The sequence below is a fragment of the Peromyscus maniculatus genome, chromosome 7, assembly GCF_049852395.1.
Source record: "Peromyscus maniculatus bairdii isolate BWxNUB_F1_BW_parent chromosome 7, HU_Pman_BW_mat_3.1, whole genome shotgun sequence".
Classification (NCBI taxonomy): domain Eukaryota; kingdom Metazoa; phylum Chordata; class Mammalia; order Rodentia; family Cricetidae; genus Peromyscus; species Peromyscus maniculatus.
This window is the reverse complement of record NC_134858.1, coordinates 71,262,099-71,278,136: the sequence shown is the minus strand read 5'-3', so window position 1 is coordinate 71,278,136 and position 16,038 is coordinate 71,262,099. Positions and strand designations below refer to the sequence as shown.

Sequence of the window (16,038 nt, the reverse complement as noted above, 5' to 3'; positions counted from 1 at the left end):
TGTTGGATTTTCAAGGGACTTTAGACCTCGTATATTCTCTTCATTCCCACCCTACTCCCATTAAATTATACCTAGTATATAATGTGTCCCCATAGCCTAACATGAAAAAGAGAAGTCTGATCCAGTACCCTAGGGAAAAGGGATGTGAATATTTATTTAACCAAAGAAGAAAATGTTCCAGAATCTGACTACAGAGGAACAAGAGGTAACTTAGTCTTAAGTCCTGCAACTCAAGGTTTGTCTGAAATAATTTTAATGAAGAGCTTTGACAGACAGCAGGATTGATGTTTTGTACTAGCAGAAGACACATTTTTGTAAGAGTGGTCTGGAATTTTATAGGCCATGCTATATGTTTACAGGTTTGTGGTTCACTCTGTTTAGACAGAACCCCATGGTAATCTGTGTGTGGCTGGCTTCACTGATACTCCCTGGAAGGAAAGAGTGCTGGATCTATGAAGATCTGCACCTTCCCACAGGCACCTGGCGACAGCCCCCAGGGGCATCGGGAAGGGGAAGGTGCTGGAAAGTAAAAAACACAGAGGTTCTCAGAGGCCTATTTGATACTTATTGAGATATAACTGACACTGATCAAAGTGGAAATGAGGTTTAAATTAACAGCCATCTCAGCAAAGTTGGAAGAGGTGGGATTAGTGAAGACAGAAATAGAAGGGGAGATTCCAGAGCTTTCCAAGCATAAAATCAGCAGAATGGTGATTTTATGCCTGAGGATGGAGCCATTGAGGGACTGGGGAGGAAACAGGGCAGAATCCTGGAGTCTAGCCAGAGAACCTGGGAGGAAGCAGTGATGGTCAGTGATGCTATCGGGCATGTATAACAATGTCCTTTCCTTCTTCACAGAAAGACTAAAATTTACTAAAAAAAAAAATGCTTCCTAAAACACCATAGTTAGTACTTCCCTGCTTTTCCAGTCTCCCCTATATTTCCAGTCAGGTTCACTGAGGATACTTTCATTGGCCCAACTGTTGTAGAAATCAAATGTGGGGTTTGTGTCATATAATAAAAACAACTGAAGAACTACACATAGAAAGACACAGGCTATTGGGTGGACTGGGTTCTGTCCTTTGCCTCCAAGAGGGGGAACATGCATATATTGTGTGGGGCATTCTTCAAGGAAGAGACAAGTATATTTAAAAGATAGCAAAAGAAACCTGGGTACCAGAGGATAACTTGGGGGCTGTGGACAGCAGGTTTGATGATGGCTGTGATCAAGCTCCTTCTGCATCCAAACCTCAGTTCCTCAACCTCAGAGAGTAAAATGAGTCTTAATATGACATTCTTCTCAAATTTGAGGTAAGGATCAAATGAGATTTAAGAATCCATAATCTAATACACAAAATAGGAGGATTATATGAGGTACGAAAGGTTTGTCCCTCCTTACCTACAATATAAGCAATACCCTGTCAACCATTATTGTTAGATAGATCAACTTTTTCAGGAACTGGGACTAAAGAATATTCTGGAGCTAGTTCAACAAAATACTGTGATGGCCAAATTCCAAACCAGAGGAGACTTTTGCAATAAAGGCGTCACCTTGGAAACAGAACCTGTTGTCTTGGGGCTTGGTCTATAATGTAAACCATGCTGTGTTATGAAATGGCTCTGCTTCTATTCTGCCCGTGTGCACTGTGGAGAACAAGCCAGGTCTGCAGAACACTGAGCCTTTCTGCCTCTGAGAAGATGCGGTTACGTGATTAACATCTGCCATAAAAGCCACCTGGAGGAAAATTGGATGCTATGCTCCCTTACTTCACACTGACCCAGAGAGAAGAAAACGTGTTGGCTTTGGCACATTTCACATCTCAGTAACAATGTGCTTATAGCAAACTTCATTTGGTAAATCAAATAACATCTGTAGAATAGAAACAAAAAACAGTGAAACATTTGATCAAACCATAACTGGATTAATTGGAGGTCAGACTTGTGGTTGTGTATTTTTCTCTCTCTGTGGAGTATAATCTTGTTTCCTAAACCAAATATATCAACTCTTCTATCTCCTGCCTCCACTTTGGAGCCCTGAGTTCTTATTCACCTGACGACTAAAGGAGATACTCCAGGTACAGTGGCGGTTACACAGTCACTTCTTTAACCTTCTTAAAGGTATAACCTAGATTTTTCAAAGCTCCCAGAGTGCATTTGAAAAGGTTTCTTCAAGCTGGGCATGGTGGTACACACCTTTAGTCCCAGCACCCAGAAGGCAGAGACAGGCAGATCTCTTGAGTTCAAGGCCAGTCTGATCTATATAGAGACTTCCAGGACAGCCAGGGCTACATGGAGAAACTCTGTCTTGAAAAAAAATAATGAAAAAATGAAAAGAAAAAAGAGAAAGTCTTTTTCCTAGTCTTACACTCCCCAGGCAGGTGTATAGCACTTAGCCCCACCCCCAGCCAACTCCTGTTCATCTCGTTGCCTACTTGTTCTTCCAACTTATTTGGCAATCCTGTCAGCTACTGTGGCAGCTGATCCAAGGGAAGAAAGATCCACTTTGACTTTGACTCTCTGAGGTTTAGACTCCAATGGGATAATCACAGAAGTGTGGAAAGTAAACACAAATAACTCTCAAGTGTACTAAGTCTCACAGAAGTTTATGGAATATTTACAAATGCTTGGAGACTGGTGGTCTTCAGGAGTTCCTAGAAGCTTGACAAAGGAATGATAGATAGTAAGTTCAAAGCCCAAGAGGTACCAGGAAAACAACCACGGACTTAGTGAGATATTTCAGTAAATACAAGGAAAATTTAGTAACTATGAAGGAAAACTGAAGATACAAAATAAATTGAAAAGTGTACATAAGAGTCTGGAGAAGAGGCAGGCACTCTTTGTGAGTTTGAGGCAAGCCTGGTCTATAGAGCTAGTTCCAGGACAGCCAGAGCTACACAGAGAAACCCTGTCTTTGGGGGGGGGGGAAGTCTGGAGAGATGGTCCAGCAGTTAAAAGAATGTACTTCTCTAGCAAAGGACCTGTTAGGTTCCGTTTAGCCATGTTAGACATTGGGTGAATCATATCGCCTATAACTCCAGCTCCAGGTGGATCCAGCTCCAAGTGGATCCAATGTCTCTGACCTTCTCAGGCACTTGCATTCACAGGCACATACACAAATACACAAATCTAAAACACAAAGGAATGTTTTTTTAAGATATGCATAAGGCAGTCTATCTACTCAATAGAGCAGATAGAATAAAGGGCAAGAGGCTTAAAGACTGATATTAGATTACTGGGGGACTTTCATAGACACTAAGATATTTGGACTGTATTTTTAATATGCAGGGTATGTTATAGGATTATAACATATAATATGGGGTATGACACAGGATTTCTGATGGAGAAGGACCTATGTACAGTGAATGCTGCAGAAGGAAGAGATTGACTGGATACACCTGACATCGGTTTAGTTGTGATGTAAACACCAATTTAGAAACTTTAAGCAGAAAAGTACTTAATAAAAAAAGTGTTTGCAGTATCATCTGAAGGACTTCAAGAGCCTCCTCCATGATAATTCCAAATGCCTTGATTTCCAAGATAAGCTTTCATAACATCAGAAATGTAAGGAACAAGGCAGTGTCCATCCTGTTGGGTCTTTCCTAAATCCCCGCCCTGGTGACAAGAGACTGGAAAACAAGTGACTGTAACTTCATCGGTTGCAGGAATAAACCAAGAAGTGGGGGGGGGGGTGCACATTGCATGTCTGCTTCCAAATACAGGAGCCAGAGCACGTACACCTGATAGGCAGAAACTAAGATCACTATGGGAACTTGATGGAAGGAGCTCAGAGGAGAAAAGCATTGGTGTTGAGTCTCTGAGCTGCAGGCAGCAGAGGAAGGAAAGAGGAGAGAGAGAACCCCAGTACTGGTCCCCAGACAGCAGCCTAGTGAAAGGCCAGTGTGCTGATGACCCTGATGTGGCAATGTGATACCAGGTCTAGTCAGTAGGGAAATGAAGTGCGAGGCAGAGGGGGAATAAATGGGAAGACTACTTAGAAAAAGATTGTTAGATTGTTTCCTTTTAAAAAGATTTTTAAAGTGTGTGTGTGTGTGTGTGTGTGTGTGTGTGTGTGTGTGTGTGTGTGTGTGTCCAGCCAGAGAGGGTGTCAGATCCCCTAGGGCTGGAATCACAGGTGGTGGTGAGCCACCGAACATGGGTGCTGGGAACCAAACACAGACCCTCCTCGAGAGGAGCCAGTGTTCTTGATCACCCCATCACTGTTTCTTCACAATTTACCAAATCAGTGGTGTGGACAGACGCAATTAAGTTTTTGTTTGGAAAACTTACACAGCTTTACAGGGTACTCTTTAAGAAGAATGTAAGTTTTTCACTAGGCAATTCATTGAAAAATTAACATTTGTGACAGACACCATTCGCAGTACAAACTCCAGGAAAGGAAACTGAATGTTTCCATTCACTGCCTTTCATACCACAGAGAATTCTTCTATGGATCCCAACTATATGTTATTTGATCATTTCTTCATGTGACAAAATTTCTGAAATATTTTTACAGGAAAGAAAGATTGTTCACTCTTTCATATCAAAGAGTAGATCATGATTTTAAATTCTAATCTAGAGTTTATCTTCACAATTCCTTCTTTTTTAATTTTTAATTTCTTTATTCATCTATTAATTTATATCCCGGCCTTGTCTCCCCCGCTCCCACCCTCCAAAACCCTCCTCTTCCATCTCCATCTAGGAAAGGGCAGCTCTCCTATGACTATCACTAAAACATGACATATCAAGTTACAGTAAGACTAAGCACCTCCCCATGAATTACAGTATGAGGAGTAGGGTCCCAAAAGCCAGTAAAAGAGTCAGGGAAAGCCCCTGTTCCCACTGTTAGGAGTCCCACAGGAGGACCAAGCTACACAACTCTAACACAGATGCAGAGTGCCTCAGTCAGTCCCAGGCAGACTCCCTGGTTTTCAGTTCAGTCTCTGCGAGCCCCAAAAAGCCCAGGTTAGGTGACTATGTGAGCCTTCCAGTGGTGTCCAAGACCTCTCTGGCTACTACACTCCTTTCTTCTCCTCCACAGGATTCCCAAACTCTGCATAATGTTTGGCTATGGGTTTCTGCATCTGCCTCCATCAGCTGCTAGATGATGCCTCTCTGATGACATTTGGGCCAGGGACCAATGTAGTCACAGGAGATGGCCAGTTCAGGCTAGTTATCTGCTATTGCTAGGAGTCTAAACTGGGGTCCTCCCTGTAGACTCCTGGGAGATTCCCCTGCACCAAGCTTCTACCCAATCCTGAAATGTTCCCCCAGCAGTCCCTCTCAGCTCTCTCTCCCTCTGTGCCCCCCAACCTGATCACTCATGTTCCCATCCTAACCTGCCCTCAGTCCATTCACAAAATCTCTTCTATTTCCTCTTCCTAGGGAGATCTGAGTATCTCCCCCATGAACCCTCCTTGTTACCCAGTCTCTCTGGGTCTGTGGATTATAGCATAGTCATCCATTATTTTACAGCTAATATCCACTCATGAGTGAGTACACACCATGTTTGTCCTTCTCGGTCTGGGTTATGTCACTCAGCTTTATTTTTTTCTAATTCAATCAATTTGCTTTCAAATTTCTTGGTGTCCTGTTTTTAACAGTTGAGTAATACTCTATTGTATAAATGTACCATATTTTCTTTATCCATTCCTCCGTTGAGGGACATCTAGATTGTTTCCAGGCTCTGGCTATTACGAATAATGCCGCTATGAACATAGTTGAGCAAGTGTCCTTGTGGTATGATTGAGCATCCTTTGGGTATATGCCCAAGAGTAGTATAGCTGGGCCTTGTGATAGGTTGATTCCCAGTTTTCTGAGAAACCACTATACTGACTTCCAAAGAGGCTGTACAAGTTTACACTCCCACCAGCAATGGAGGAGTGTTCCCCATGCTCCATAGCCTCTCTAGCATGAGCTGTCACTTGTATTTTTTATCCTATCAGTTCTGACAGATATAAGATGAAATCCCAAATCAATAAGAAATACAAAGACATCCCCACTATATTTTTGTGATTAACAATTATACAAAATTATTAATATCCCTTAAATATTCTATTTGAAATGTTTCTCTTCTTCCTGAGTGGTTGGTTTTAATGGATCTGTGTGGAAAAATTGCCAGCCCATGTCAGCATATTCTTTATCTTATTCCTAACATTCCTTCATAAACCTAAGATTACATGAGTACATAGTCAGGATCTCTCCAAGAGGTGCTGAAGCAGGTGAAGGCCCTGAAACTTGAGCAGTTTCCATTTAAGTTCAACCACACTGTGAACAAGATGGTAAGATAGGAAGTGGATAAAGAAGTTGAGGATATGTAAAGGCTGGTACCCACTCCTAACAGGAACTTTTCTTCTCACCATTCCCAGAATCCTAGGGGTTGGGAGGCTTTCTAAACATGCACTCATGAGGTAGCCATTCCACCTTCCTGAGTCTTCCCTCTGCTTATGAGTCCAGTCCAACCCACCTATTAGTTTTTGCACAGTTCATGAGTTAAGAATGATTTTTATGCCGGGCAGTGGTGACGCATGCCTTTAATCCCAGCACTCGGGAGGCAGAGCCAGGCGGATCTCTGTGAGTTTGAGGCCAGTCTGGGCTACCAAGTGAGCTCCAGGAAAGGCGCAAAGCTACACAGAAAAACCCTATCTCGAAAAACCAAAAAAAAAAAAAAAATGATTTTTATGCATTTAAATGGTATTTAAAAAACAAAAGAAGATTATGATCATGTAATACATGGGAATTACATAAAATTACAATTTTGCCATTCATCAATAAAATTTTATTGAAAAATACCCATGTCTAAATCACTGGTATATCATCTATCAAATGCTATCATGCCACAGTGACAGATTGGAATAGTGAAAAAATCCCCAAAGTCAAACACATTTACTCTCCAGGTCTCTTCAGATAGCTTGCTGGCCACTGGCCTTAGTACTTTAACCATCTAAGCAAACTGGAAGTTTTGATAAATGATAATACCTAGTATTGTTATCACGATTTCCCTTCTAAGCAAGTATGCTCTTACCTACTAAAGAGCTGAATAATGAGGCTGTTACCGATGTGGTGCCATGACCCTTGGGAGGAACATGTTTTAATCACCTTATTATTTATTACCTCTTACTTATTCCTCAGATCATGTCATGCAGACATGTAGACCCCCTCAGCTGTCTCAAAGGCCATCTCACTGTAGTTAAACAGAAAGACAGTAAACAAAATTACATCCCAAGCTGTCCCTGCTGTTTAAAGAATCTCTTTGAAAATTCAATCAACAGAACACTTTTAATTTTGCTTCATCAGATGTGATTTGGGAGTCTGTGACAACAAGCCCAGCAGATTTCTCTCTCCACTTTTCTTTCTTCCTTGCATGTAAAATTTCCAGCAGAGCCCTCTAAACCAGGGTGGGGAGAAGAAATCTGAGAGTTGCTTCAGTCAGAATTCTGATCATCCTCAAAAGACAGAATGTCAACAGACACAAGTCCAGCTAAAGAAGATTCTGCCATACATAACTTAAGACTAGGGCCAAGGAACACTGAGGTAGTGTAGCTCAGGGTTGTAATGTTTTTAAAGTATAGATAGGGGATGAAGAGATGGCTCAGTCAGTAAAGTACTTTGACTTGAAAACACAAGGACCTAAGTTTGATCCTAGAACCCGTGTAAGATGTCAAGTATGATGGCACATGCTTGTAATCCCAGTGTGGTGGTTTGAATGGGAATGGCCCTCATGGCCTCTTGTACTTGAATACTTAGTCTACAGCTGGTGGAACTCTTTGAGAAGGATTAGAAGGTATGGTCTTTTGCAGGAGGTGTGCTACTAGAGACAGGCTTTGAAGTTTCAAAAACCCACACTCACCCTCTTAAACTGTAAGCCCCAATTAACTCTTCTATAATTTGCCTTGGTCATGGTGTCTTATCACAGCCATGAAAAAGTAACTAAGACACCCAGTATTAAGGAAGAAGAAATAGGTGAATCTCTTGGGCTGTTGCAAGCCAGCCTAGTCCACTTGGGGAGTTCCAGGCTAGTGAGAGATGCCATCTCAAAAAAGGAAAATGGCATGTGATGTGGCCAAGGTTGTCTCCTGGCCTCCACCCATGCCTGTACATACATGTACTCAAACACAGATATGTGCATGCACACGTATGGATAGATAGGACAGACATGGGAATTCTAATAGCATATGGCTCTCTCATTTGCTTAGTCTCTCACCTTGTAGGTATAAACTGGGCTTTATCATCTAGACTTTCTCAACTAAAGAGAATCACTAAGAGTAAAGAAAAATAAGACTAAAAGCTGCACTCAATAAAAGAATTCTTTATCAAACATTAGTAACATGAACAGATCCTGTCAAGCATTGTTTCTTGGGTCTTTTCAATCAGTAATTAATTAATAAAAGAAAACCAAATTCTTTCTCCTTAATAAACTCAGTGTATCTCATTGCCCAAGACTATGCTCGCTGCACGGCCGTTCTCTAATGAAGTCTGGGTGGGTAAGCATTTCTTGCTGGCACATTCACCACATGAAAGTCTCTTATTGAAAACCAGTGGAGAGAGATACTGAGCAGCTACCAGCTCAGCCAGCCCTGCTGAGTGGAATGGGATCAGTGATTTGGGGCAAGGCTCAGTTCAACAGTCAGGTCAGCTGTCTTGAGGATTTGTGCCAATCACAGAGGTCAGGCCCAGCTTCCCGAGATGTGACATGAATCAGATTGATGTTTAGAGTCACCCGAGTGATTAACTTTACTGTGGCCCTGAACTCCCTGTTGTAGCAACTCTTTCATCTTTATTTTTCATATAAAAAATGGATGGAAATGGCGGGGGCAGTAATAAAGTGCAACATGGCTTGCTGCCTCCCCAGGAACATGTGGTTGAGACAGGCAATAGAATAGCTAAGATGCTAAGCTCATCTGCATCTCTCAGAAGCTTTGCTGGACAAGATGATCTTCGCCTGCTTCAGAAACTTCTGGGAGGCAAAGTTTATGTGTTCTGCATCCACGTTTTCTCCACAGGAGTTAGGGGCGATGCTTAACCTTTGTTCACTAACGTGTGATTCTGATAACGGCACTTCACTGAAAATTCTGAACCTTTAATCTAGTGGAAAGTAGTCAAAATTCTTCAACTTATGTTTCTATTCAGCTGTGACTCCATTAAGATCAGCAGCTTCAAAGAGTAAGAGTTATATACCCTATAGATCTATTTCCCAAATTAAGAAAAGATTCTCTTTTGCCAGTAACCTGCAAAATGCAATTTGGTATTTATAGACTACTGATGTGGACAGAAAGCCTTGTTCCCAGTCATTCCTGCACCCACTCATTGTTTTATACTTTTATGAAAAAACTGAACGCCAGAACAGTGGAGAGTCTACTACCTGCAATGGTTTTGTTACGATTACTAATTTAATACAAGGTAGAATCAGCTGGGAAAGGAATTTCAATGAGAGGTAGGTAGTCTAGATCAGGCTGGCTGAAGGCATGTCTGTAGGGAGGGTTGTCTTGATTGCATGAACTGATATGGGAAGACCCAGTCTAAGAGTAGGCAGCACCATTCCCTGGATCATGGACGTTGGAAAAAGAAAAGGAGAAAGGAAGCTGAGCATGTATGCTCTGTTCTTGACTGTGGATGTAGCCAGCTGTTTAAACTTCATGTGACCTGGACTTTCTTGCAATGATAGACTGTAACCTGGAACTGATGACTAAAATAAATGCTTTCTCCATAAGCTGTTTTTATCGAGTATTTATTTTATCACAGTGACAGAAAACAAAATCAAGGCATCACCTAGAGAGAGAGAAGAGAGAGAGAGAGAGAGAGAGAGAGAGAGAGAGAGAGAGAGAGAGAGAGAGAGACTTTGATGTTTTCTCCTTGTTTGTATCTGATTCCAACCTTGTATTTACTAACACAACTCCATGCTCTCCCCAGCCAAATACTTCCATGAAGAGCACAGTTCCATACTGACACAGCCCCATTGGCAGCAGTGGGAAGTAAGGGCTCAAATGTTATAGTATTTGCATGGATAAATCATAAAGTCCTTTAAAAGCAATCAGTCCCTTCAGATTTCCCAGTCTATGCTTGCTCCCCAATAGAAAATGTATTTTAAAACAGATTTTTTGTTGTTTTTACACACATACATACACAAGATGTTCTGTTCCCATGGTTAGAAATTAATAAATCTGTCAATAATTTTCTGGGGGCCCATGGTAATATGCAGGATTAAAACAACGGGTGAGCTGTGTTTTCTTCTGCTAACACTGCAGCGCTATTAGTCATTATAAAGAGAAATGATGGAAATTCATTTTTCTGCAGAATAACTCCACTCACTCTGGTAGGACAACTGCACCATTTCTTGTCATTCACAGGGGTAGGGTGACTTCCATGATGAGCAGGAATGGTGTCAGAGACCCAGAGAAGGAGTCTGGGCCACTGTTGTGTCATGTGGTTTGTGCACTTCTGTGACTTTGGGCAGTTGTTGACATCAATGCCCCCTGTCTCTGTAGAATGGGAACAGAGGCTCTCATGGCTGAGGGGATCGCATCGAGGATGGTTGCTTATTTCCACCTCTCTGTCTTGTGTTTTCTTGGTACAGAGGGAAAAATTCATAAAACTACTGGACCAGCTGCATAACTCTTTAAGGATTGACCTGTCGAAGTACAGGGTAGGTACAGCATGATTTCCCCTAAGGTAGATCACTGTCTTTGCTCTAGGTGGTTTCTCACCACAGTATATCATTACCCATCCTGTAATGGAAAAGTAAACATGCTGATTTGGAGTCTGACACATTGGAAGCAATCCTCAAGACAGCCTTTGTTGTTCTCATACTCTGTGTGCACATAAACCCTGACAATAACAATACTTTGTGTGTGTACAGCTCAATCTTGGAATTTTTAATAACCATCTGGTGAAGTGGCCCTGAGTGGATTTATCAAGTGAACTCAAGGTCCAGCCTTACTTTGAAAATTCATTTTGAAAATTTAGTTACAAAACATCTATCATCACAATTGTAGATGCCTTTTTTTATACCTTATATTCATCAACAGTTTATTTGAATATTTTCTTATTTGCATATATGCATCTCCTGCATTCATTTTAATTAGTCCCTTAATAATTGATGAATAATTGATAGGTGATATATAGATGGATGGATGAAGATAGATGATAGATAGATAGATAAATAGATAGATAGATAGATAGATAGATAGATAGATAGATAGATAGATAGATAGATAGATAGATAATTACATTACCTATTTCTGGACATTTCAATCTGAATTTTGTCAAGGTCCAGTTGTATATTGGAATTAACATCATTACAAGAAGACAATCATCAACATGCCAGCCTGCTATAGAAGCTATTTCAGAGTAAGAAGAGCCTTGAACACAACTTATTTGCCATCATTTAGGCACCAAGCCAGCTCAAGGTCATAAGAAATATCCAGAACTCAGTTTGGGATTTTCTGATGACTGTGGAAAACCTAAGTGAAAACAATCATCAGTTAATATGAGAAATTTCTCAAGGTTAAAACCCATTGTTCCTTCAGGTATTTTCATGATGGCACTTTGCTTTTCCTCCAGCATTCTAAATATCTGCATTTTTAAGTGACCTGTCTCCATGTACCTCACTAGGGAGAAAGTCATATCTGAAACTCATCATATTTCAGATCTTGAAATACAATCTTACTTTCTACTTTCAGAAGTTTCCTTGTGACTGAAAATGAATCTTATCACCTGTTCCACATTCAAAGTAATTTTTTGAAAATTACAGCCATCTTTGGAAAAAGATAAAAAGATTTAAATATATCCTAACCTCCCTTCTTTGAAAAATAATATATTTTATAAGCAGGAATTAACACTTCAACATTGCAAAAATGATTACATAGTATGTTTTTAAAACTTTTTATCGTATGAGTTTGATGCACTGACACAATGAATTTAATCATTTTCACCCCTCCATTACTCACTTTCACCACCCTCTCTCCCCTGCTGGAACGCTTCTTCTCAACAAGCCCCCTCCTACAGTCACGTCTTCATTTCGTGCGTGGTCCACTGAGTTTAATTAGGGTTTCTTGTCTGAGTGTAGATGGGAGGTTATTTACTGGAGCACAGTATCTCATCAGTGGCTATACCACTGGAGAAAATGGCACCCTAAGGATGAATAAAAGTGTGTGGCTCTCTAAGATGGATAGCAGAATATTTATTTATAAATCTTCTTTCAGAAGGTTCTGTGATAAAAACATTTTTTCAAAAGAACATTTAAGAATACTCTAGAATATTTCTAACTTCGATACGACCTACCTCCTGCTTTTAATTCTTTTCACAGTAAGCCTGGTTTATTAATTTCCCCATTGGAGGTCCAATATCAGCAACTTTACCCACTCCTGTTTCCTATTTAACCAGGAAAACTTTCCCGCCGGCAACAGTGAGAGACTGCAGGACCTGAAGTCCACTGTGGACCTGCTAACCAGCATCACCTTCTTCAGGATGAAGGTATCTCATCTCATTCCCACAATGTCTTGGTGACATCAGAACACATTTGTCCCTTGATAGAGCTTTGCTTATCCTGCCCCTGACCAGCACTGTCTAACTCCAGGCAGAAGTCCCAGGCTACGTGACTTTTCCAACACAGGGTCTATCAAAGAGGCGAGTTCCCTGGTCACTTCACACTGATTGATTGGGTCAGAATTAAATTCACATTAAATCTATCTTAACAGATGCTTTCTTAGTTACAAGACACTTTTTAAAAAGTTGCAAAGAATGATAAGTGAAAGCAGAGTTACCTGTAAGTGTTAACAGGGATGGTTTGCTAACTTTTCACTGTAGGAGAAGAGCTGACTCCTGTTCACCCGATGGAACCAGCACAGTGTCAGCCATGGCAATGCTTATATGAGAATTGGTTGCCTGATTCTTCGGTGCAGTTGGCTATGGTCTATTAAACTCTCTAGGCATTTCTGTTTAGATATAGCCCTTCTTTAATACCATATGCTGGACAGTCATAATTTAGGGCAACAGTGCATTTATAGTAAGCCTTTCAAACACAGATCGCTAGGATATAGACTAAATTTTTTTTCTTTGAGTATTGTGAGAGTTGATCAGCAAGTTCTGAGACAGCAAACAAAACAAAACACTAAAAAAAATAGTATTTTATAACAGAAAGCAAAAGCATGATATATTGGTGATCATTAGTTTCTTTAATGTCACTTAGCTTCATATCAGGACCCACTGGTGACTGGAGTAAACAGATATCAGGTAGGTTCTGATCTACTGGTACCAGTGTACAGAGAATGCTAGTGAGATCTAGTCAAGGTTTGGTGGGAAAGCTGACTCAGGTGAGCAAGTGATAGCCTCCACTGCAAGGGGGTGAGAAAGTGGGAGGAACAAGAAAACCACTCCAGTGAGAAGCATCTGCCCATGTGCCCGGGTCCTTCCCATCATGGCCACCAACTGATGACTCTACTGTTTACTTCACTAGTAAAAGGAACAAGGGAAAGAGACTACCCTCAAGTGACTATGACGTAGCCCCACCAGCTGCCCCATCTGTGTGTTATTTATACTCTTCTGTCGTTTGTATTATTGACTGTCACCTAGAGTCTGTTTTCTAGAATTGATGGCCTCCCCTCCTCCTTTGCAACTGATACCCTTCTCATAGGCACTAACACACTGGCTAGATCCTTCCTCACGCTGCTGAATCATCAGCTCCCTTCTTCCTACTGTTCACGCCCTATTATCAGTTATACTTTTAATTTCTTTAAAACATGGAGAGCCTGATGAGATGGCTCATCAGTAAAGAACACTTTTTGTTCTGAGCTCTTTTCCCAGCACCTACATAGTGGCTCACAGCCACCTATAACCCCAGTTCCAGAGGATCTGATGCCCTCTTCTGGCCTTTGTGAAAACTGCACACATATGGTGCATAGACTATATCCATGCAAACAAATCATACACATTAATAAATCTTTAAAACACGGCTTGACCCCACTTACCCCAGTTCCAAAACTCTTCAAAATTTTCTGTTCTTATATTAATTTTTTTTCCTTTGGGAGATTATAATTTAATTACAACATCTCTCCCTTCCCTTTTCTCCCTCCTAACCCTCCCATATACTTTCTCTTCCCTTACTGCACTCTTTCAAATTCATGACATTTTTCTTTTTTGTTATTGATTGTGTGTGTGTGTGTGTGTGTGTGTGTGTGTGTGTGTGTGTGTGTGTGTCCCTAAATATAACCTGTTCAGTCTGTATAACACTACCAGTATGTATGTTTTCAGGACTAATGGTTTGGCACTGGACAACCAATTGATGTGTTCCCTAGGAGCAGCCACGTCTCCTGTTCCCACCTTTCCTCATTTGCCTATAGTTCTTTATACTGGGTTGAGACCTTGTGGACTTTTCTCCCTCTAGTTTGGTGTGTTCATTGATATCATCCCTATCCAGTTCATGTTTGGGCAGTCATGATGGTGAGACTTTATAGGAGTACCTTCTGATATTACTAAGAGATACAAACTCACAGAAAACTCCCTGGTCCTCTGGCTCTTACAATAATTCTACCCATTCTTCCAAAGTGTTCCCTAAGCCTTAGGTATGGGAGTGTTTTGTAGATGTATGGGAATGGGCTCTGCAATCTGCATTTTGATTGGTTGTCATTTTCTGCAATGGTCTCTTCTGTTGCAAAGAGAAATTTCCTTGATGAAGAGTGAAGACTACACTCTTCTGTGAGTGTAAGAACAAATGTTTATAGATTATTGTTAAGGATTATGCCAATTTAGTAAATTAGCAGTTGTAGATTCTCGTCCAATAACCATGACTTCATTAGCACTGAATAATTAGCTAGGTTTCCCATACCAGGCATGCTCTCCCTCTTGTTGAGTGGGTTGTAAGTCCAATTAGAGAGCTCTTGATTAGTGCCAAGGTATTGTCTTCTGATTATCTTTTGTTCTCATTATAGAGAGTAAAAAAAAATCATCCTTTTCAATATGTAGTTCTAGTATCTGAGAAATGTGTAGTTGCATAGAAACAATGGCAATATGTCACAGAGCAGCTCCATGAGCCCATGAAAATTTCCTGTGCCACCCCTTTGCATTCAATCCCTCTCCACCACTGCTGGCAGGTACTGCAACTCCTTGCATAGAGGATTTCCCTTCCCAAAAGGCCATGCAAGTGGTATCATACACTGTGTAGTGTAGTATCTTTGTGATCCATCCATGTTCTTCATGAATTAACTGTCTGCTTCTCCTATTACTGAGTAGTGATTATTTGTTATGGATAGACCACAGGTTGTTTACTCATTCACCAAAGGATGGACATTTTGGCTGTTCTCAGTTTGTATCGATTACAAATGAAACATAAATAATTTGTATGTATGTTTGTTTTTACCCTCTTGCATAAAATCTCCAGCCACAGCATATGCTGTATCCATCTGTTCTAGGGCTCTTAGTGAAGCTCTTATGTGTTCCCTATCTAACTGCTTGTCTGTATCTTATTTTCTAATGGGAGTGAAGTTGCATCTTATTGTAGACGCCAAATTTCTCATTTTTCATAAAAACAAACCCCTAAAAGTACTAAAAAGAGACAGGGTTAATCTTTGCATTTTTAGGCATGATAGCTTAAAATATATTTATTGAAAATATTTTCTTTCTCCACTGATATTTTTCTTTGTACTATTATAAATGATCAATTGTTTCTAAATGGTATACTTAAAAAAAAAACTATACGTCTACCAGCACCATGCTGCCTTGATTATTGATGCTTTATGGAGAATCTTAAAGTACGCATTCTGTGCCAGTTTCTTCTTTGACCCTAAGAGGTCAGGTGGTGTAAGGTAGTGTTGAGATCTTTGCTGAACTTGCATTTTCTATAAAGACCGACTGGTGATGAAGAGCTGCTTTCCTGTTCTGTTAAACCCTCGTCCATCTTGATCGATCGGAAGGCTCTTACAGTACTCTCCATGCGGTTCTCCCATTCCCCTTCACCCTCTTACCTTCAGACTTCATCACTCTTTCTCTCTCTGCTCTTCCTGGTGCATCAACCCTCCCAGCTTCTCACCATTGCTTTGTTTTCTTCTC

General features: G+C 40.7%; 1 protein-coding gene across 1 annotated transcript in view; it reads left to right on the top strand.

Moving 5' to 3' along the window:
• The window catches only part of Unc13c (unc-13 homolog C), a 447,691-nt gene that overhangs the window by 253,302 nt on the left and 178,351 nt on the right, over positions 1 to 16,038 (top strand). Inside the window, exons 14-15 of the mRNA XM_076576687.1 lie at positions 10,571 to 10,639; positions 12,379 to 12,468. Coding sequence (XP_076432802.1) covers positions 10,571 to 10,639; positions 12,379 to 12,468 — 159 coding nt within the window. The remainder of the gene's footprint in view (positions 1 to 10,570; positions 10,640 to 12,378; positions 12,469 to 16,038) is intronic.